This window comes from Odocoileus virginianus, chromosome 2, assembly GCF_023699985.2.
Source record: "Odocoileus virginianus isolate 20LAN1187 ecotype Illinois chromosome 2, Ovbor_1.2, whole genome shotgun sequence".
NCBI lineage: Eukaryota > Metazoa > Chordata > Mammalia > Artiodactyla > Cervidae > Odocoileus > Odocoileus virginianus.
The window spans coordinates 14,229,012-14,253,959 of NC_069675.1; the positions used below are offsets into that span (position 1 = coordinate 14,229,012).

At 32.2% G+C, this 24,948-nt stretch overlaps 1 protein-coding gene across 5 annotated transcripts in view; it reads right to left on the minus strand.

Annotated features, from left to right (window-relative positions):
- Positions 1-4,150: 4,150 nt before the first annotated feature.
- The window catches only part of MEMO1 (mediator of cell motility 1), a 114,916-nt gene continuing 94,118 nt past the window's right edge, over positions 4,151-24,948 (minus strand). For 4 of the 5 annotated variants that reach the window (XM_070476523.1, XM_070476541.1, XM_070476530.1 and 1 more), the window contains 3 exons: positions 17,684-17,760; positions 7,584-7,688; positions 4,151-6,053 (listed from right to left, as the gene is read on the minus strand). In XM_070476523.1, coding sequence (XP_070332624.1) covers positions 5,922-6,053; positions 7,584-7,688; positions 17,684-17,760 — 314 coding nt within the window. In that variant the 3' untranslated portion in view covers positions 4,151-5,921. Of the gene's footprint in view, positions 6,054-7,583; positions 7,689-17,683; positions 17,761-20,776; positions 21,077-24,948 lie in introns of those variants that run through there. The other variant, XR_011491180.1, reaches the window with a different exon arrangement.

The following is a 24,948-nucleotide window of genomic DNA, read 5'->3' on the forward strand; positions in this document are numbered from 1 at the left end:
CTCCTTGCTTTAAAAATTCATCAGAACTGAACAAATATCAATTGAAGCTTCTTAGGTACTAGATTCAAATGGATAAATCTTAAATGGGAAAAAAGACTTCTCAGAAAAAACTGCCATTTAAAAAACTGTTAAGGTAAGAATATTTTATTAAATCTACTATTTAATTTTAAAACTTACAAAACTCAGCCTTGTCATGTATATGACATCATTCATATATCACTCTAATTTTCTTGGTTTTCATCTTGCCTTAATACTTTTTCCTTAAGTGCATATAATATCACATTCAGTAATTCAGAGAATATTGTGGTGAAAAAATTAAAATATTTTCCAAAGTTTACATTGGTAGGTTTAAAGACCATAGGTTCTTCATGGTACTTGCTTTCTCTTTGGTTTCCTTATTAGGCTGATAGGAAAAAAAATAGGACTACATCTAGTAAAGTTACAAACCTCAATTTATACAGTATGAGATATGCATTTAAATATAATGTGTAATTTATAATGAAAAACCAACTGCATTGTATTATGGCTTTCAAAATCAGGACAACTGGCTTTAAACTTTTTTCTCATTATTTTTATAGGGTGATGGTCAAAATCTTGTATTAGAATTAAACACACACAAACAAATACTGCAAATGTGATACACCCTAGGTACAAACCATCTGGGACCACTAGAGAACCCTTGAACAAATGACAAATCTAAAACTCTTAAGGTTCTTCACACAGGACCCAACAAACAGAACATATTAATAAACTCATGACAGGCAAACAAACTCCACCCACAACAGTGACTTTAAAACAGCAGAGGTTCCAGTTACTAGCATTACTTTTATCAAAGGTATACAGCATGGTCAATGTGATACTGTGACATGTCACTCAGTAATATTTTGACATTAAAATAATATAACATAAAAGGGGCAAGCTATTTCAATACCCTTTTCTGCTACTGATACAGCTCTGTTTTGGATTAAAGCAGAACCTCTGCTTAGGAAAAGCTAAGTCACTTTTACTAATAAATAACATCAGTTTATAACCTCTGAAAGTCAGTGTTAAAAATCAAAATCAGTGTTTACTTAAAAATGATTTCCCTTAACAGTTCCCTTAACAGTTTTACACAAATGAATTAAGTTTCATATTTGTCCTAATTCCGTTGCCTGTTTTTCAGCTTGGTGATCCATAATTTTAGGTCTACACAGGTAATACGCCCCAGTGATGCTGATAGTATAGGGATTCTACTTTGAAAACCACTGATTTGGCTTCTGTTTGAATACTTTCAATGATTTTATGAGGACAGGGCCTATTTTCATTTAGAAGTTCTCATATGGAACCTTAAATGTGGAACCAGAAACTTTCATTTCTTATAATTAATTTGTCTACCTAAAATAAGACAGAACAATTCTATTCCTTCTTATACATGGCCGTCACTCAAATGTCTGAAGAAAAACCCCCTCTTTATTTTCTCCAAAATAAATATCACCAATATCTTTGCATTCCACTCAAGCCTTTCTACATTCTGTCTGCCTTCCTATGAACACTACAGTTCATGTCACTCTTGATATGTGGCACTTACAATTTAACACAATAATATAAAAGCTTTAGTCTTAGTATCAGAGTGCATGTGGTTTATTACATCCTCTAGTCAATAATAATTTTATAATTACAGTAGACCTTTCAGCAACTGTATCACAGCACTTTTCAACTGAAAAGTCTCTAGACTGATACCACCCCTTGATGAAGTTTTCAGTGATCCAGAGTAAATAAGAAAAGAATAGTGGAGTAATTTTTCATCAATTTAAAGTCATTCAACTTAAGTTTAACTCTCTTTTATTCTAAGTTTATGTTTTTCCTAAATATGGAGGGAGTATGAGGGGGTCTTAAAATGATAGTGATGGAAGATGGTAGTTATTTTTTCAAACCCTTTCACAATTTCTCTTAACTCTGGTCTAGTGTCCTAGAATATGAAGGTAAAAAGGTTTATCTTATCAGGTAAAAAACTACCATCTAGGTAGCCAAGTGTTTAGAATAATTTATATAATTTTCAACCAATTACAACCTCTATTCTTCACTCTTTTGATTAATTATGGCAGAGAGGAAAGTTCCTAATCAGCTCTAGCAAATAAAAGGACTTCAAAATGCTTTAACACTAGTTCCTAAGAGTTTCTATGTTTCCCTTACCTACTTCCCACTTCTGTTTATAATCCTAAACAACATTCAAACCCAGCAACCAGACCATATATGGAAAATTAAGAGAGGGTTGGGATGACAGAAACTCACAACCATCTGTTGCAGTTTAAAATTACTAACCATCTAGGACAGAAAACTATAACCAGTGGACCAAATTCAGCTCACTATCTTTTCTGTGAAAATAATGTGTCAGTGAGTCACAGACACAATGACTTATTTCCACATTGTCTATGGCTGTGTTTGTGTTACAGTGGCAAAAGTGAATAGCTGGGAAGTAACTATATGGCCTGAAAACCCCAAAATATTTACTGTGTGGCCCTTTACACAAAAACATTTACCAACCTTTAATCTAGGATAGGGCTTACCTGGTGGGTGCAGTCGGTAAAGAATCTGCCTGCAACATAGAAGGCTACCTGCAGCACAGGAGACCTGGCTTCAATCCCTGGCTTGGCAAAATCCTCTGGAGAAGGAAATGTGCAACCCACTCCAGTATTCTTGCCTGGAAAATCCCACGGACAGAGGAGCCTGGCCAGCTACGGTCCACAGGGTCGCAAAGAGTTGGACACGACTGAAGTGACTTAGCATAGCACTGTACAGTTGGCCCTAAAAGACCAACTTTAGGATAATGAACTGTTTGCTACCAAAGAAAAATTTGAGATTTCCAACAATAACCGTTAACTAACTCAGGACACCTACTTTCTCTATTGGAATATCTAAAAGTTGGAATCTGAATGATCCTTTATTCCTACTCTGTTGCCATAAAGATCTGTTGCCCACCCAAGACAGAAAGCACTTACTTACCTGCTCACTGAGCTAAACTCTAACATACATTTCTCAAGGACTCACTATGAGAATAGTGAAGAATCCATAAATATACTGCTCTGTGCAATCTAAGGTTAAAAACAAGTTGCTGCAAGTAACTCAAAAGTATATTATAAAAAAGAAACTATAGAACTACATAAAATTTCCTTTACATTTTGTATTTCAAATAAAAACACTTTTAAAGGCACTTAAAGTAGGAAAGTTTAAGTTCAATAATTTAGGTAATATTAACTGCATTAAGTAATGCAAATTAACTTCCTTTTGTATTAAAAAAAGGATTTTCATGTATGCAGAGTTGAAATCAAAAGATAATACCTCTAATCCAATTCAATCATGTAATTTTTTAAACGTAAGTGACATCGGAATCTCTAAAGAGCAAAGTCACAACATCAAAGAACTTTGAAACTGTAAAGTGTTTAACAGACTACCTCAGTATTTTACAGCTAAAGTTTCAGTACAATATGAAATATTTATGGTGTGACAAATAATTAGTGGCAGAGGCAGAGTTAGAAACCAACACTTCGCTATCAGCTTGGAACTCTTTCTACTTTGTGACTAAGTAAGAAAGATAAGCTCATTCCAGAAAAAAGTAATATTGAAGTACTTCGGATATTTAAATGTACAGTAAACATATTCAGAGGGCTATAGCCCACTCAACTTAAAAACCCTCTTGTGTTTTTTTTATTAATCAATCAACTATAAAATTACAGAAGGGAAAAAAATAATTTATAAAGCCACTCCTAATAGAAAGATCAAAAGAACAACCAACTATTTGATTAACAAATTGTCAATGATTAGAAAAAATAGTAATAGTGGAGTAGGGGTGGTATGATGAGTACTTACATATTGCTAATTTGGTACAATCTTTCTGAAGAGTAACTTGGTCATATTTTAAAGGGCTTTGGAAGTTCTCACCTAAATAGAACTAGTCTAATATAGAATTCAAATTTCACATACAAAGATGTCCATCCCACTATTTATAACTGTGAAATATTAGAAACAACCTAATATCCAAAGAGAGAACCGGTTCAGTTATGTTATATTCATACAATAGAATAATAGGCAGCCATTTTTAAAAATCACATTTTCAAAGACATGGGGAAGTACTTATGATGGTAGGTTATAAAAAGCAGGGTATACAACTATATGGTCAGCAAAATCTCAATTTTGTTATTATGCACACACACAAACACATATACACACCCATACATATAAATAGCATAGACAAAGATTGAAAGGAAATACAAAAAATATTAACAGTGTTATCTCTGGATAGTGAGATTGCAGATAATTTTTTTCTCTTCTTTATATTTATCAATATTTTCTAAATTTTCTGTAATAATCACGTATTAGTCTTATATCCAGAAAACATTAAAAATTTACTCTGTAGTCAATTTTGAAATTTTTATGGTCTATATAATAAATAAGGAATAAATATTTACAATACTCAAAAGTATATCTGAATGATGGGAAATAAATCAATAACATGTAAGAATATAGTTTCCATACATGTATAGGTGGGTAATTTTGAATCCAAAAGATTACAGTATTTCATCTCAGTTCTTGAGTATAGAAAGTTGGTATTTAGTAAGTAAGAAATGCAAATCTTTAAATAAAATTGGTGCAAGGCATCTAAAAATTGTGCTATTCTGGCATAACACTGAAGATATAAATGCTCTCCAATGTGATATAAATACCCAGTGTTATATTAAAATAGGTATAATCTAGTACATACATCATGGCCAATAATTAGCTAATTGAGTTACATTTTTTTTTGCCAAAGTGACTAGGATTGATCTAGGCTAAAGAAATACAACACCATACCATTATTTTAGTTGGAAGAGCCGCACCAAAAATCATGACAAAAAACATTGCAGAACTATAAGAAAATCCAGTGGTTTTCTGTTATTATTAATGACTTCTTGCTAAAAATTCAAGTAAGACAGTCAAATTGCTTGGAGCACTAAAAAAGCATAGCAGCAGTGTATGGTCTGCAATGATTTGAGAAACACTAAGAACATTCTTCACTGTTTCCTCATTTGCAGACTACTGCCTATCAAACACTATCTGAGAATTACGGAACCACATCTGTGTTCTTTACCAATCTTGAATTTATATTGTATTATAATATAGTAATGACACAAAGTGATGTCACACATAAAAATGCAAACTGTATGTAATTTTAAAAACTAACTTTAAAATATGACTCTATTATCTGTGATAAAAAAATCACATAAATATGTAAAATATAAAAATACATCCTAACATAGTTTTACATAAGAACTAAAGTTTACCACTTTTAACATAAAAATTCTGAAATGGAACTAATAAAAAACAATTTTTATATGTACCACAGAGCAATAAGTTTAAATCAGACTATTTCGAGTTGTGTAGCCCTTTATTAGCAACTAAAATAGAAGGTATCTGTTGTACAATATGGGTAGTAATTGACTATAACTGGAGAATTTTATATTCTATTACAGATCATTTATAAATGCAACTTCTTTATTAAAAAGCTTCCACCCTTTTTGTTTGTGTACAATTTGCAAAACTATTCTGAAAGCAGAGTATATGTGCACAAGTCTGCAAAGAGTGCAAATTAGGATATGGTAAATGCTTTACAAGTTACTTTCAAAAAACTGACTGCCACAACTGTGCCTTTACATTGCCTGTTTTTTTTTTTGATCAAAATATTTTGATGCCAGCATTCCTTCCACTGCTCTAAACTATAAAGCATTTTTTTTAATGAGTTGAAATTAAGGAAGGACTACACCTACTAGAAAAGAAGAGAAGAAAGTTCTATTAGTTTGAGGTTTCAGAATCCCCCCAAACCAGGACCAGTATCTTGGTAAGGGTTAGGCTGGGACCCTGGACAGAGTATGAGTATGTGCAGATGGCATTCCTGAGGATTCAGAGCTTCAGTGAACCGTGAGTGCTCCAGCTGCATAACTCACTGAACTGTCTTGCCAGTTTCTACACTGGCTGGACTGGGCATAATTCAAAAACGAAAAACTCATATTCATTCCATTCTTCTGCAGCTCTGTGATAGCCTAGGAAAAGAAAAAAACTGGTTATGACAGACATCACATAAAAAAGTGAGCACTCTCTAAACGCACTGGTAGCTTAACTTTGTTCACTTCACAAACGAAGCCTAGATCCCTCCCACTCTACGTTTCTTGGATTTCACATCACCCCATTTAAATAGGAAAAAGAAAGAATTCTTTATTTCATTCTCTTAAAGAACATATCCTAATCTAGCTTCTTGATAAATACCAGTCATCTTCCACTCTATCTCTCCCTGTATTTAATAAAGCCACTTAAAAAATAAAAAATTTTTAAAGCATAGTATCTTTCTCTCCATTTGCTAAACCAAACCTTGGCCACTTTCGTCTTGAAATGTTGAGAGTCTTTTCTTTGTCTGACATTGATTAAATTTTAAATGTATATAAATTAAGTACCAAATCTAACAAGTATACCAGGAATTTAATCTAACTAAATTGGTTCATCATTTATTTTACTAAAATTTTACTTAGTGAAGTTTTATTTGATCCAATTCAAACTGCAGTAAATTAGTATAATTAGTCTTGTTTAAATTTCAGAGATCAATTTAAGCCCTTAACAGGCTCTTAGAGTCAATACTGCTTAAGAGGAGATCTTTCCTAAAAATCCACAATGTATTATCTTTCAAATTACAGTACAGTAACACTAGACCTTTAGGTTCCTAATGTAGTCTAGACTATTCTAGACTATTCGAGACTACATTACCAATTCCATTATTTCTCTGCCTCTCCAAACAATGAACCCATTATTCCTTCCTCTTTCCATTCCTGAGTACACATTTTCTTCTTTCTGAGTCTCACATTTTCTTCCAATTCCAGTCTTATTAGGGAAAAAATTAATGTTATTATCTCTTTAGAAAATCCAGCTAACCAAAAACATCTGCCTCTTTACCAGTCTTTAAATGAAATACTATTGTCTTCATTATAAGAAGAAAAACATACCATTTGCCTTGCTTTATTAAATTATCAATATCTAAAACTCAAGCACAGAATCTTCCATTTATTTTTTATGGAGTCAAGAACACTAAGCAAAACCCCCAAATTAGAAAGACCGTATCTCTTTTTTTTTTTTCCATTTATTTTTATTAGTTGGAGGCTAATTACTTCACAATATTGTAGTGGTTTTTGTCATACATTGACATGAATCAGCCATGGATTTATTTTCCCGGCTCCTTCCCCGACCATATCTCTTGAAAGCTTACTTTGGTTTATATTTGTAAAAAGCATACTGGAACTGGCTAAGAGTCAAGAGAAAAAAATGGATTTCGACTCTAAAAAACTCTATGTATTGAAAAGAAAATCTTGGCCAGTCATACAGTGATAAATAACCTCAAATAACCAAAACAATAAAATTTAAATTATCTTAAAGGTACTAGAAAGAAAATTGACTACATATACCTAAAACTAAAGCTAATAAGCTGTCACAGATGGTAGCAATTAAGATATTCTGAAACATAGTAAGATTAAATGTTTTCTTTTAAAAAAAAAACAACAACAACAAGGCTTCCTAAGGATACTCACATTTAATAACACCCCAATGGGATGTCTTCCACATATAGTATTATGGTATTTCTTCAAGTAATTGCTAAAAGATACAGGATCTAATTGTTCTATAATACTCATACCCTAAAAAAAAAAAAAAAGAATGAAAGAAAAAAGGACAACTTATTATTTCCTAATTAAATTTAATTACATTTTAAAACAGCTACTTAAAGCTAATGATCATAATTTTTCAATAAAGAAAACACATTACTTAGTGAAGTTAATACTTCACTCATTCATCCAAGGTACTCTCATTATAGTCAACTCTCAACAATATACACATTTTATTAACAAAAACATTTAATCCCCAGTTTAGTTTTCTCTAACCTCCTGGGATGTTTCTACACCACCTTCCCCAGTTGTCACTCAGCTCACAAATCCTCAAACATTTCAGGATTTTATATTTTTCATATGTGTGTGTGTTCACACAAGATTTATACAAGTAAACCTGCTTGAAAATTTTCATACAAAATCTAAAATTATATTTGATAAATGGTTATTTTTCTCATGTCCATTATATTACTCATACCACTGACATAAATAATCAAGAGCCGATTATAATTTTACTATTTCCATTACATATACTTAAATATCAACAGTGTGTAAGGCATTTTAATTATCAGTAATTATTTAGGTATGTGATAAATGAGACCACAAACTAAGAAAATAGTTAATATATTTTTAATCAATTTAAAGCTCATAACAGACTGATAAAAGCTTAAGCAAAATAGGTTTTTATAAACAAGCTGAAAAAATAAAAGTTCTCTCTCTCTTATTAACTAGAATGCTTTGTTTTCAAATTTTTAACTGAGAATAAAAATTTTTTAGACTACTATTGAAACAATCACTATGATTTGGATATTTGTTTACACTTAATTCTGTATTCTGCAAATGCCTTCAAATGTGTTCATAATACATCGACATAGAGCAACTTAACTCATCTAAATCAAGCAAATAAACCAATGATTCTAAACTCATCCATTTACTTACTACCTGACCTTATTTTCTTACCCAGGTGAAATACTTTATACTTATGTTCAATAACTGGATTAACATCCTCTGGGAGAAATGTAAATTGTGGTTTAACTAATGAATCAAGTGACATAATTTAATTGTATTTCAACATATTTTAACAAGCACAATGTAAAAGGATCTATGATAATCAGATGAACACTCATCTGGAAAATGATAGCAATTAGCAAGTGACATAGTACAAATATTGCAGTGGCAACATTTAAATCAAAATTTAATTTTATAAAGAATCTTTCTTGAGAATATCCAAGTTTTTCATAAACATTATCATATTTTTCTACAAATATATCTGAAAGATAAGCCTATGTGTGTGCAGTCAACTTCCAACTTCTTGCACATCAATTAGCCAGTCTCAAATTTATCCACAACCAGTGTTTAATGCTAAGTTGGTTTTCTCCTGTCAACTAGGAGGCTTCCAGGTCAACATCCTCCTAGAGAGAAATATGAACTAATTTAAAAGTTAAACCTAAGATAAATGATTAGTATTATGATTTTTGTACACAGAAAATCACTCAATATGTTTCTAAACCAAATAATAATAGAGAGATGGAGTTATAAATCTCTTTCATAAATATGAATAATCAAGGTATAACTCCCTAAAGATGAGGAAACTATACATTAAAAAGGCTAAAAGTTTGTCTCTAAATTTCTAATCCTAGGCTCCTTCTCATTTACTTACTCTGCTTCATATAGAATAATGAGAAATATCAATAAATCTTTAATACTCGCACATAGCTACAAGTGGTATACATCTTATAATTGAATTTTCAAAGCTCCTGGATGAAGTCTAGGACAGTTTACCCTAAATCAGATTCCACTTTGTAATAAATTATGTAACATTAAAGGTACAATGTGTACCTTAATATTAAAATCTCAAAGCACACTGTGAATAAATATATCACATTTATATATATTAACATGAATAATTCAAAGAGAAAACTAATGATCATATTTGTAGAAGACAAAGAATTCAAAGTGGCCAAGAAATTTCACAGAGAAAATATAAAATTATAAAGAAAACACTACTAAATAAGGTGTTCAAAATGAAGATACAATAGTTAAATTACAAAACAGAAAGCAAAAAATTGAGGTAATGAAAGTTAAGAGATTAAATTTAAAATTTTAATTCCCTGAAGTGCATTATGTACCTACCAGGGCAAGAATCAATTTTATTACAGTCAATTCTCTGACAAATACAACAGTTAAGAGGTATGCCTTTTTACAAGTAAGGGATAGAGAGAAAAATTAAGGCATTTCTCTTGAGTGAACATCTCCAATTAGAAAATTCATAAAGTATGCAAAAACAACAAAAATGATCAGTAAAACTGCAAAATGGAACACCCACTAATTAACACAGAATAGTGACAAATACGCTTCTGTATATATTTATGTTTTGATTCTAACAATTTTAAAATACTATTACCAAAATTCAAAGATAAAAAATGCTAGTTTGATGCTACTGCCCAAATTCCAAAAAGATGAAAAAAAAGTGCTCCCCAAATATGCCTAAAGAACTCTTCTATTTCTTAAAATACTGGAAGAGACGATCAGTAAATCTAATGTCCAGGTGATGGAAAGCTTGGTAGGGCCTGGTATATTGAGAATTTGAACTTAATCTAATGTGATTAAGAACTTAATCTAATAGGAAATAGTGAAGTGGGTCACTACTCATTCAGCTCTAAGATACAAAAAGACATTATAAACACCAATAGCCTATCCATCACAATGACCATATGGGTTTCTGAGGAATTTAACAGTTTTGGCAAGAAATCCTCCGACTGAAAGCTAACTTCCTACCTTGAAGGGAAGAAAAGCGAAGGGAATCTATCATTGTGCTGACTTTCCAAGTAATAAGAGAAGTTTGTGATGTCAAAGCCTACATGGTCATCCTAAACTGAACAGGCAGCTCACCTAGCAAAGCGGCAATTTCAGGACTCTAATAAGATAACAGAGGTCTTCCCCTTTTTAAAAGTCTACCTATATATAATAAATTACTTAAATTATACTTAATTTTAAGTACTATTACCTAGAAATAATCTCCCTCCAAAGAAACAAACACCAAAAAGAGTAGCAAAACATTTTTACAAGTCTTTGAGAAATAAGAACTGAACCGTATCTTTCAATTATTAACACATAACTAAAACTATATTATCATATCATTAAGCCTGTGGCCTTATTTTTTAAAATAAGGATACACATTTATGTTGGAGAGATGAGTACACATTTAGGAAGATGAGGTAGGAAAAGTAAATATTCTAGTTTCTTTAAGAGGTACCAAGATAAAATCTTATAATGAAAGAAATTTTAGAGGGGGAAGAAAACACTCTAAACACAGCAGTGCTAAGAACAAATGTACTAATAAATAGCCACCTTAAGGAAGACATTGTAAAACTAATAGCAACTACTAAAGAAATGACCAGGCTAAGTTCAAGAGAAAGAAGTGTGAGGGGACAAATATGAACAGTTTCACTTTCAAAAGACTAACAGGAAGAAAAGAAGTTAAAAGTTCAAAGTAAATAAATAAAGTGACTATTATAAATCTGGAGGAAAAGAAGTTAAAAAGATGACTACAATGACATGTTCAGATTTTCTTTGCCAATCATAAATGCCAATAGTCATAAGGAAACACTGGTCTACATTAAAAGCAGCACGGAAAAATAACCTACAATCAAATATACATAAAATATGTATAAATGTGACTGCTGTTTCAAGTATGTAATCTAAAAGGTTCACAGAAATCAACATCTTAAAATGTGCTCTGCTTTGGTCACTATACAAACTGAAATTGCAACGTGCTAATTACCAAAAAACATGGCCAGTAGTTAGTAATATTGTAAGGCTTTCAGAATCTACATCTCTTACAACTAGTTACTTTTTTCTTCCAAACTACAACATTTGAAAGATTCAGCTTGTTTTCCTATATTTTTCTTTCCTTATGTGTTTTCTTTACATAATTAATTTCCAAGATATCCAAATGCTAGACATACAATTTCTCCCGTCAAAAATCAGCTATTTTTCTTTTGATTTTGGAGCCTAAAAACTTTATTTTCTAACATTTTATTAACTACATTTAAAAAGACTTTTCTGATAACAAAAAAGGCATCAAAACTTAACATAACTTTCAAAAAAAACCCTACAATTTTATAATTTCTTATTTAAAAATAATCTTTTCACTCTATCAAACTTTCCAAAGGTATAATTACAATTCAGAATTGCTAACATTTTTGCAATACTTGTATAGAAGTATCCTACTACATTCTGCTCTGAAAAGATTGATTTATAGAAATTATGGTATTAATTCTTAAATGAAAGAAATTATTTACAATATAAAATGATACTCATAAAAAGGAATATACTAGGATATTCACCATTTGGTCACATAAACCAATTAGGAAAACACACTGTGTAAGAGCTGGCATAATAGTGAGTGTATAGATACACATACATGTATAAAATCGTATATACATGAGTATATGTATAGAGCTAACCATTCTTATTATTTTAATCCATTTATTCTAACTCCCAGAATGGATTTATAACTTGAACTAACAGCATGCAAATAAAAAAAAAAAAAGATCACTTAAGAGCCCTTTAAAAATTACATAGACATATATTACAGAAGTGTTTTCAATAAATGGACCACAAAAATCAAGTTCAGGTCAAATGTTATCTCAACTATTAAATTCAAGCATATTAAAATGAAGTAAATACTCAATATTTATTCCAAAATTCTATTCCAGGCTATTTAAATAAAATTTTTAAAGCTAACCTCGATAATTTTGGACATGTAAAGTAAGGTAGATTTGGAATTCAACCTAAAGCTTATTGGTTCTACTGAACAAAAATTTCTAAAAGTTTCAAAGCCTAAGAAGTGAGCAGAAGAGGCAAAAATTTTCAGAAGTTACAAGAATCATGCCAATGAGTAAATGTGACTCTTTTCGCTCTTCCTCAAAGTAAGAAACTAGGGTCTAGTTATCCAACTAATCACACACATCAAGAAAGACAAGCAAAGCTAGTCCTTTTAATATAACCTAAAAACCAACAAAGTTAGAAGGCAGGCTAAAAGAAATGTTAAGTATAGATGTTTGTAATATACAGCATACACACAGAACAACAAATAATATTATTTAAATATGCCCTCTATTCTAGAAAATTCCAAAGGATGCTATTATGTTCAGGAACTTCAGAGTACCAGGTAAACCAATGTTTTAGGGAAAACATTTCCCTTGTGCTAAAAGCATCAATTCACTGATTGATGACTTCTTACATTTGCAAAATTAAATGCTGTCTGAGTAACAGCCCACAAATTATCTACATAGCTGAGTAGAAAACAAATGGAAAGAAAATGAATAGGAAATTCAGTTCTATTTCAACAGATCAGGATCCATAATAGGCTAGCTCCAAATCACCTTCAAAAGGGGATCCCCAGGAGCAGGCATGGGCAAGTCTATTTTGAGAAAGTTCCACAAGAGATTTCAGTTGTAAAGATGGGGTTGAGAATTACTACAGTAGACAATCCCATTTCTGCCTTGGCTTTGATTAACAACTACATGTTGAAAACTCCCAAACTTACTCCAGATCTCTTCTCTGAGCTCCAAACCAATACCGTTAATCCATTAGCAAAGCCCTGTTGAACACAAGAACTCAAATCTATGAACTTCTTTCCATCTTCACTAATACCACCCTGGTTCAAATTATTAGCATCTCTCCCCCAAACTCCTGCCAATGCCCACTGTTACTACTCCTGATTCTTTTGTAGAATCCATTCTCTATACAACCAACAAAGCAACCTTTAAAATAATTATTTTTATTATTCCACCATTTCACTTCCCACTGTATTCACATAAATTTCCTGTCCTGGAAGTTAGAGCCCTAAATTATCTGATTCCCTGCCCACCTCTCTTACCTGAGCTGTATGATTCTTATCCCTCTCTCCTCTACTCCTACAACCCTGACCTTTTCCCCTTTCTTCTAACACACGAGCCTCTTCCCACCCTAAGGCTGTCACAATGGCAATTCTGTCTAGAAAGTTCTTCCCTCTGATCTACTTAGTTTGTTCCTTCTTATCATTTACACCTCAATTTAATGTTCCTCCTCAGGAAATCTTTTTCCAAGTATTCAATCTAAAGCAGCCTAGAATTATACACTTTTTCAAAACCCTATTAGTATTTTCTGCATAGCACACATCACTTTTGGAAACTAACTTATATACTATATCCTTAATTCTTTAAAAAAAAAAATGTGTCTCCTCCAGATAGAATAAAATTTTCAGTGAGATCAAATGAGTTTATTTATTGCCTTATTTTCACCAGTGCCTAGAACTTTAAATGCACTCAAAAATAATTGGTGAAAAGAAAATCCAAATGCCTACTTGCCTGCCATCTCCACCTGGATGCCTTGCTATTTGTAATAGCAAATATAACATATTCCTAATATTTGAATTTATGATCACCCTACCATGGGAAAAAAACTAGTCCTATCTTCTCATGATTCTGACCTAAGTGAACAGAACGAAGACATAACGAGCAGCATAAGCCACATAATTAAGAAACATCCTTTTCTTTTTAATTTTTAAAAGATTTTTTTTATAAATTACACCCCATATACAATTATTACAAAATACTAACTCTATTTCCCATGTTGTACAATACATCCTTATAAGCCTATCTTACACCCTATAGTTTATACACTCCCCGACCTATGTTGCCTCTCACCTCCTCCCCACAGGCAACCACTAGCTTATTCCCTGTATCTGTGAGTCTGCCTCTTCTCTGTCATATTCACTAATTTGCTATATTTTCTGGAAGGAGTTACCCTTGACACTTCCTTCTCCCCCAAGTTTTATCATCAGTTTGTCTCTAAAATATACTGGCCACATCCACTCTGTCCCTCTCTTCCCCATCACCAACCCAACCAAATCACCATGTCTCACTTGGATTATCAAACTCATCTACTCATTTCTCCTCCGGCCTCCGTCCAACCCATTTGCTGCAGTACAGCTATACGATCTATTCACATACAATCTGCTTTATCACTTTCCTATTTGATACCCTTTAAACAGCCTGTTCTAGATTCTCCAGTCTAATTTCTCACTCTCTCTCATCCATTCAGCCATTGATCTGACAGATATACATACCAAGTACCACAAACAGGCTGATACAAAACAAAGATCTTGATCTCATGAAGCTTACAATCTAATAGAGGAGGTTTTCACCAACAAATCAACAAATAAAAAGTCACACAGTAATAAGTACTAAGAAGAAAAATAGAACAGGGTAAGGTTTTACACTGAGTGACTGAACAATAAAAGGTCTTAGAATGGTAGATTCCCAGATTGCTCAGTAGTAAGGAATCTGTCTGCCAGTGCAGGTTCGATCCCTGGGTCAGAAAGATCTTCCCTAGAAGGGAAGATCCCCTGGAGGAGGAAATGGCAACCCATTCCAGTAGTCTTGCCTGGAAAAATCCCATGGACAGAGAAACCTAGCAGGCTAGAGTCCATAGGATTGCAAAGAATCAGACATGATTGAGCACATCATAGAAAGGTCTTAGAATAACTGTTTACCACAGGGGCCTAGTGGGAAATTGTGGGCATATTTCTAGGTGCTCAGATGCTCCATCATGTCCAACTCTTTGCAATCCTATAGCCTATAGCCCGCCAGGCTCCTCTGTCCAAGGAATTCTCCAGGCAAGAATACTGGAGTGGGCTGCCATTTCCTATTTTAGGATATCTTCCCAATCCAGGGCATATTTCTAGGTTGTGTCAATAATCAGAAGATGCTACTGGGGGGTTTAGAGGGTGGCAACCAGGGATGCTGACCGTCCTGCAATACAGGACAGTCCCACACACAAAGAACTGCTCTTATCCCTTAACACTTTTGTATGTCCACATACGAGAAAAACCTGCTTATAATTATCTACACTCTTAATACCACTTTACATACAGACACAAAGAAGTTTTGCATAATTTTAATATACAATAGATTTCCCAAAAATAAACTATCACATAAAGTGAGGGAAAACTATACTTTGTTTAATTTACAGTTTTCCTAAGAATTATTCACCATTTTAGAATTGGTGAATTATTCACTCACCAATGCAACTTGGTAATGTAAGTCACAAACATAAACATCTTTAAATAGATGTTTGTGTGCAGCTGTTGAATTAATGATACTCTGTAAGCATCTAACCACTCCACTGTCTCCTCCTGGAATACAGCTACCTGGGCATGCACATTATCAAATAAACACGTATTAATTTACTATAAATTACTTTTATTTTTATTTATTTCTCAGATTACAATTAGGGTATTTGTTTAATTTAATTATGTACACAGAAAGAATATATTCACCAACTCAAATCATTTGAAAAATATTTGCTGGGCCCCTACCTACGTTTCAACAGCTAGTCTGAGCACTTTGGATACATTAGTAAACAAAACATATATCCTTACATAATAAATAAGTGAAATATTTAATTTCTTAGTGGAAAAGTAAGGTGGACTGTGGATGCTGAAAGGGTGGAGTGTAAGATGTGCCAGTAGGCCTCACTGGGAGGGTGAAAACTGAGCAGTCATAAAGTAAGTGAGACAGTCCAGTGCAAAGGGCACAAGCTCTAAGCTAGGGCACATATATGGCATTACTGGGCAACAGTAAGGAGATGGGTGTGTCCATAATGCCTCCTAAACATCTTATGTCTTTATATTGTAATGGTTTCTTTTCTAAGTCTACGTGATGATGAGACTGTAAGATCGATTAAATCAGAGACCATGCTTCCTCTTCTTAGTATCTTCAATACTTCATATAGTATTAGAATATAGTAGACACTCAATAACCATTTGCTTTATGAAGAAAATAAATGACATAGAACCAGAAAAGTTTTCTGAGGCAACTGAGAACTAAACCTCAGAATAGCAAGATTAGAATAGTAGCCAGAAAAGAATTAATTGACTGACATGACAATATAATAAAGCAAAAAAAAAAAAAAAAGTCAGTGAATTAAAATTCAAACAAAATTTCAAAGGCAAAAGTATTAGGCTATAATCAGATTTAAAGTAACATGATAAATTTAAATATGATAAAATCTCCTGAGTAACTGCATTTATTCCACTTGGCTTTTAATAAAATAATATTACTCAATAGAATCTACTTATAGCTTCAGATCCAAAATCCTTACTAAAATGCTTTTCTATTTTAGACTAAATATTCTTATATTAAAACATATCCATAAAGCTTATCACAAACAGACTACAGAGTTAAAGGTTGATAAGGGTTTAAAGATAATTTAGAGACTAAGTCTCTCATCTTAGAGATGACAAATTGAGGACTAGAAAATTGAAACAATCTGTTGAAGATCAGAAAAAATTAGTGATATATTTCCTAGATTTATTATTCCATTATGAGTCAATACCAAAATGATCTGCATGTCTCTAAAACATTAAATATTACCTAAAATATTAAATACTAAATAGTAAAGCAAGTACTCTGACCACCCTACCTCAAGGAAAACTTGAGGTTTTGACTCAATAATCTGCAGGATATTTTGACTGCAGATTTTGACAATATCTGCAGTTTTGACTGCAGGATCAATGTCTACTATATTCCTGGGCTAGTAAAGAATACAATAATGTTTTAAAATTCTAATTTAAAACAAATCCAAATTCCATTTAAGAAAAACCCAAATAGCCAAAAAATAGAATTAAGTAATAAAATAAACTTAGAATTTACTATGGTTGTCTCTGCTTAGCAGTAAGTAATGGCATTAGTATCCTATTATCCCTAAAACCAAGACATTCCCCAAAGAGTATCTAAAATCTGTATCTAATTATTCAAAGTATAATTAATCAAAATTAAGATGAAGGAAATCTCTACTAATAGAACAGGGATTATTTTATAATCAATATTACATGATTACAATATATATTTTGCACATTTAAAGATAGGGAAATTATCAGCCCACTGTATACCTTAACTTAGTAAGTCTTGAGTCACTAATCTGAAATTAAAGAAAAAAATCTTAGAGCAGTAAAACCCCACACCTGAAGGACTTACCATTTTATCTAGATGTTCAATGGATCTATAAATCTCCCCCTGGGATTCATCATAGTAACTGTAACGGAACCTTTGACCTTGAAACAAATATCATGTACAAAATAAAATAGGGAAAAATTAGAAGCTAAAAAGAAAGCAAGCGCTTACCAAATAATTTCAGTTCTCATGGAAGGCAAAGCACAGCTTAAGCCTCTGAGAGAATGATTCCCAAGAGCCCTTGTATGAAAAATAAAAGGCATATTTGGGAAGGTAATAAAGAAATGATATATCACCAGTGTTTTACAAGGTTAAAAACTATTTCAAACTGTAAAACCTTAAAGTCACAAGCAATACAAAAGACTAAGGAAAAACAGTTTAAAAGTTAGAAGCATTGTTAAACATATCATATCGGTCTATAATGGAAAGTAAACCCAAAGAATATGATTCAAGAAAATCTGGCTTAAGGAAACTATCTCAATATAACAAACCAACGAAAGCTTGGCTTTTGTTGTACAAATGCAAAGATTTAATCTCTACTACAGAAAAAAAAAAAGTCAGAGATATATGTGGCTTGTATAATTTTTATGATCTAAATTTTAAAAATTTATGTCACTGTTGCAAATGCTAGAAAAGGATTAATACAAGTGCCTTTAAGTAGGATACACCAAAGTATAAATTTAACAAGTAGTTCTACTCTGACAATAAAATCTCAGTGAGGGTACAAGCACAGAACAGTCAATGTTTAGTTATTCTCCAAAGAACAGAGAGGGTAAATGGAAGAAGTTTAAAAAGGGAGAAACAAAAGGCTCAGGAGGTGAATTTTGCTTCCTACTATAGTCACATAAAAGCCAAAAGTTAAACATATTCATAATTAATTAGATTATTATTCAACTGATTATGTTGTATTTCAGATATATCAAAACTTGTTTTTCAGCAATGCCTTTATTTTCAAGAACTCATTATTTTTATATTCCTTATTTTCAAAGATGCACCAAAGTGCAATTCTGAAGGCATTAGAGTGCACTAATCGTGCTCACACATACCATGCATCTTGTGCTGAAATTTTATAGCAAAGTTCACATAGCCAATTATTATCCTCGCATCTGAGAAGATGGGTTTCTTTGACTGGATAATTATGATTTTTAAGTTCTCTATTTATCTCACTAAAAAATATCATCTTATAGATCACGAGCTATGTAAAATTATAAAACCCTTTGGATGTAGTTTTTGAGAGAAACCACACATCACAGTTTTTAACATTTCATTAACTTGTTGATGCTAATCATCTCTGATAGTCACCTTTCTACAATATACCATATTTCCTTAGCTTTCACATATTCACTTTTCACATACATTAACATGTACAACTACTCAATGTGGCAGTTCTTATCCCCCCACCCCTCCACCGAGCACCATTATTAAATCAATATTGCATCTTACAATTCATGATATCCTAGAATCAAGTAATAGGGTTATGAGACAATTACCTGCATTTTGAATATTAACAACCTTTTCTGGTAAACACTGGAGATTACTGTATGTTGCTATAACTATCAGATCTATTACAGTCCTTGAACTAAAAAAAATTCTTAAACAGTGACAACTCTATCACTCAGCATCTCTATATTAAACAATTCATCAGACACTTCCTTCAAAACTGAGAGTTAGGTACAGCTTTGTTTTTCTTTAAAGAATATATGTACTTACTCCTACCTAACACGCATTATATAATTCACCCTATTTTTCCAATTTGCCAGGTGGCTCTCAGAAGGTTCAAAGCCAAATCTAAAGTCTATCGTAATAACTTACTGATTCAATTCACTGATACTAAATTTCTACTTTTATTTCAAAGTTCTTTTGATAAAGCTGCCCCACATCTTCTGTGAAATGAGTAAACAATCAAATAAACAATCCTGGACAAGAAAAGTCTAACTCACTGTCACTGTAATCAGAGTAATATTCTTGGATGAAATCAAGACGTATATTCTTTGAACCTGAGCTGCTTCAGGTTTATACTAATACATTCTCTTTTTCTTACTTCTGATGATAACTGTTAGTTTTAGTTGTCAAGAATCCCTGTTACTGGGTCATAACTGTCTTATCTCAAGATGGCCACTCTCAAGTGCAGAGAAAAATGTGTGTACTTTGTGACATTTGCTATTCAAAAGTCTTTTCTACTTATTTTCAACTTTAGAGCTGCTGTTTCAAATTGCTGAAGTTGGTTAAACCTGCCCTAACCATATGTCAAAAGTGTAACTATTTTTAAAAAGGCTATCTTATTCATATGGACCATTTTCAATGAAACTTTCACTTAAAAATTACTTCTGAGGACAGAAGTACACAGAATGTTTAAAATAAGTTAAAATACTAAATCAACATGTGATTTAATAAGAATGACAAAATACAAAGAAAATCAATGAGTAAATGTTTTAATATTTTGCTATTTTTTGCTGTGTTTTAGTAGCCATCTCGAATTTAGTAGCTGAAGAACTGAGTAGAAATATTTGATAAGCATTAAAGAATTTCCATTAAGAAGCTAAATTCACACTGCTATAGCTACTACATTGAAAAAAGTATCTTACTTGTAACAGCTCAAACTGTCTCATGATAATTTAATTATACAAACATTTCAAAATTACTTCAGTAATTCATTCTGGTCAACATACTTAAAGAAAGCATCAAATTTAAAAGTAAATAGTTGCCATTATCCTAGCCTAAATGCATTAACATGTACATATGTATGTATGCATATACATGTGCATGCACATGAGTACATACACATAACAAGTTTACTTAAACACCCTTTGGAATTTGAATTCAAAAGATTTTTTGCTTCTAATTATGAAAATAAAGTTTATCAAGATTTATTTACTAAGAAATAAAAGAAACAACACTAACACAATACACTGCTCATTAATGCACCTTCAAATATTATTCATTTAAAAAATATTATGATTTCATGTACCTCATGAGTTTTGTTTTACAGTATTTCTAACATTCAGTAAAGCTTATGCATCTAAAGTGAACAAACACGGTTGCCTATGCACCTGGAGAACTGGACATGTGAACTTTTATATAAGTATGAATTAAGCATAGTAAGAGAAAATTACTTACCTGAAACTTATCCTTTCAGAAGGTACACTGGGAAAATGGATTCTTTGAGCCCCTGTTTCAACTCCAAGTATGAGCTTTCTAGCTTTAAGAGCCATTGACCCTGCCCCTAGGGGCAGCACAAGCTTTGGAACTCCCCTAGTGAGTATGTCAGTAGTTTCTTCAGGTGCCTTCCCTCAGTTCTTTTCAAATTCAAAAGATGAGAGGAAAAATAACCCAAGAAAAAAATCCTGTAAAGCAGAAACCTTACTCTTTGAGGGAAGGAGGGTAGCTCATTTGTGAATCCATTCCAGAGCACGCTTTCTGAGAAAAAGAAATACAGGTAAGTAATTTTCCCATCTCCAAAGGTGACTGGTGATTAATGAGTGGATTCACAGAGTGTGGAGAATAAGCTCCAGGGATGTCTGTTTAACACACAACAATCAACTAATGAGGACAAACATAACAATGAATGGTACAAGAACCAATACTACTTTTGAAATACCTCAAAACAAAAAATAAAAAAAAAAAATATTAACTATCTCAACATTAAGCTATATACTAGATTGCAGAAATAAACAATGAGCTTGGAAAGTTGTTCTATAAAGCCCCCAAAAGATCAGTGAGTAAGACAGACTTCCAGACGTATGTCCAGGAAAAACTGTACTGTTATACATTTACTTAATCACTTTATATGTTTAAATATTTGAGTTCAACCTCACAACACCTGTGAGATAAGACTATTAGATCATTCTACACTAAGGACCTAAACTAGGGGCATTTAATAGAAATCACTAGCAAAGAAAAAATGTTTCATAGAGAAAATATTATCTAAGTAGCATCAACTAAGGTATTCATTTTTATAAGCAAAATACTATAGTCCTTTCATTCTGAAGTCTTAGCTATAATGTAAAATTATTGGCTTTATCTCAAACCCACAAAAGATCAAAACCCTAAATATGTGAAATCACTATGTACCAATATTTGAGAAGACAAATATGATATCTTGAATATCTTGAATAATTCAGGAATTAGCTAACCTAAATCAATTTAAATATTTAGAATATAGTAATACCATCATACCCAAGAGACTAACAACAGAAAGGGAGAAGAGTATGAATAATCATATACTAATACATATTAAACTAGAAATGCCCATTTTAATAAGTAGCATATATTTATTAAAAATTATGTAAATATACAAATGCAAGTTTACAGATAAAACTCCAAACCTGCTGAAGTGACTGCAGTATAAACCTTATTCATATTTTAACAAAATAATTTATCATTAACTTTTACCAAATAAATTTACTGAAACTGATTTGAAATTAAAACTATCATTTAAAAGGAAAATTATTTAATAAATAGAAGTGTGAATCCACTTTAAAGAATCAACTTCTGTTAGATCCAGTTTCATTTAGAAACTTCTCAGAAGTTAACTGAAAGTTATGTTAATGAAAGCTGTCAATAATCTAAATTTGAAAGTATAAAGTTCGGGATGATCAGGAAAAAGCAAGTATTAACAGAATATATGGAAAAGAGCAAAAATAAAACTCAGGAAAACAGAATACAAATTCTACCAACTAGAAAAACTAAAAAGTCCTGACAACAGACAAAATTCTCTATAATGGAGCCATCCAACAGGATGTGGAACTTGGTAAGTGCACAATGCATGGGGACAGCATTAGTTAACCATGATAAAAGTCAAAAACTAGCAGCAAATGTCCTTTCGCTTATGTTACTATTCCTGATATTTAAACGTTATCAGAGAAACACCATTTTGGCCTCCCAAAAAGCAGGGAGATCCAAATGAGGGGACAGAAAGACAGGGCACAGTAGAATCTAGGTTCCAAACTGTCCCTTTGCTTGTCTCATCCAAAAAGAAAAATTGAGAGTATTTTAATCTATTTTTTCTCTTTCTCCAATCTCTCTCTCAAGTGTAAACAAGAGCTAAGTGGAATCAGAAAGATGAACATCTTTAAAGCAAACCACCCCTTTAAAAAAATAATTTTTATAATGGACATTGGCTAACAAATAAGGTTGACAAGGCAAAATCCTTCCAGTTACACACATATAGGTCTCTCAACTGTCTCTATCATCAAATTTTTCATTTTATTTTTCACAGAACCTGGACAGTATAAAAAGAGAAACAACCACCAGAAATAAAGATATCATTACTACCAGTACTCTAACATATTATTCAACAAAAACAAAAAAAAAATTCCAGTGTATATATCTGAGCAATTGGTCAACTGTACCATAATCAAATGACTTCTCTTAAAAAAAAACAGCTATTCAGAAATGTGAAGTGTGTTAAGAGCCTAACTCAATGAAACTTTTAAGATCTCTGAGTACTTGAGAAAATTAATCTTTCCTGTGAAATGATTTTGAATTCAGTGTTATCATTACTTAAGTACGATAAAATCAATCCGCATGGTATCATTAAAATAAGAAGAAACTAAGTATTGTAGTCATGAGAAAAGGCTAGATTTTTGAGCTGGAAATTACTGTTCATTCATATAGGAAAGAGGACCAATGCCACTAGAGCATGAATTTGAAAAATATGAAATTTAATTTAAGTAAACACAGTTTAATCCATAACTAGCCAACGATTCATATTATTTCAGTAAGCACGTAAAGGAGAAAAGGAAGCTTACTTTACAAGAGTGGCCGTCACCATTACAGTGTAGAAAGGAGTCTACCAATTTTGGAATAGTGTCCATGTAACTCTTTCCACTTACACCCAAACCTCCATCAAATTTCCTAACAAGAATTAGTACAGTGCTTTCCATAAGTACAAAATAAGCATTTAATTAGTATTATTAGCGACAGTTATACTGAAAAAATAAACACTTGGACAGGTTCAATTACTTAACCACTAATTGTAAATATAAATATGTTTTAGTCTGCTGACAATTTCAATAGCTAACATTTACCAGAATTTGGAAAGTTTGACTTCTTTTTTGTAATTATAACCAGAAAATTTGATCCTGCGATTTAAATTCCAAAATTTTCAAGAAATCAGTAGATTAAATGGCCTAAACAATTTTCTGAAGATGTAAATAGATACAAAACAAAATTTGTTTTTCTCTCTCAACATTCTACTTAAATACAGTAGTGGACTAGGATTTTCTTTATAATCATCAATGAGGTAAAAAGGATGAGTTCAAACAAAAGCAACATTAAAACATCTACTCGTCTTTTAAGTGGATTTATGTTGTGATTGTACTATACCAACCTTGAGGGAGAGTCTAGGCCCTGAAGAATACTATCATATCAGGGAAGTGAATTATTTAAGTCATGAAGTGATTTTAAACAATTCAAAGAGCCTTAAAAGTGAAGAGGAAGGGACACATGCTTTAGGAACTTTCAATTTCTAAAACATGCTTTATTCATAATGCTAAGAAAATTGCTTTCCCGCCAATAATGATATTCCCTAGTTTTATTACTAAACTTCAAAATCCCCAAAAAAAGAACCCCTTCAGATCTAAGTAATACACTTATATCCATAAAAAATAACGTCTGTCAAAGGTAGCAAACCAACTAGCAAATAAAATTTGTTATTAAAGAATCCTGAGAGCCTTTTAAGGAATTTGGCAAGGTAGCAGACAGAGCTACCTGAGTACCCTAAACTAGGGTTTTCAACCTCAGCACTATCAACATGTGGGCAAGATAATCTTGTACATTACAGGATGTTTACCTAACAGCTTTGCTGGACTCTACTCATTAGATGCCAATAGCATCCCCACCTCCTCCCCACTCCAGCTATGAGGACCAAAACTGTCTCCAGGCTTTTCCAAATGTCTCCTGCGGAGATAAGCAGCCCCAGCTGACAAATCAGTGATAAAATATTTACCTATACCATTAGTGAGAATGGTTCTCTTGAACTGAAATCTCAAGGCCACACACAGTGTAGCATGACGTAAGAGAAGAAGAAACCAGCCTATCCATGCCTGATAAATGGTGAATCAACTCTGGCAATCAATGACAAGACATGCAAAGTCCAGGGCTCCCTATAGCTCATTAAGGGTGTTTTTCTGCCCATTATGTAGCTTAAAATGTATGGTGTTGTGCCTTATTTTTTCACCATAATCAAAGAAACAACTGAAGAATGAACAGATATTGGCATCCTTAAACTATTAAATCAATGAGTCAAAGAGTGTCCTAAAAGGAATAGGATTCAGAAACATTCTATC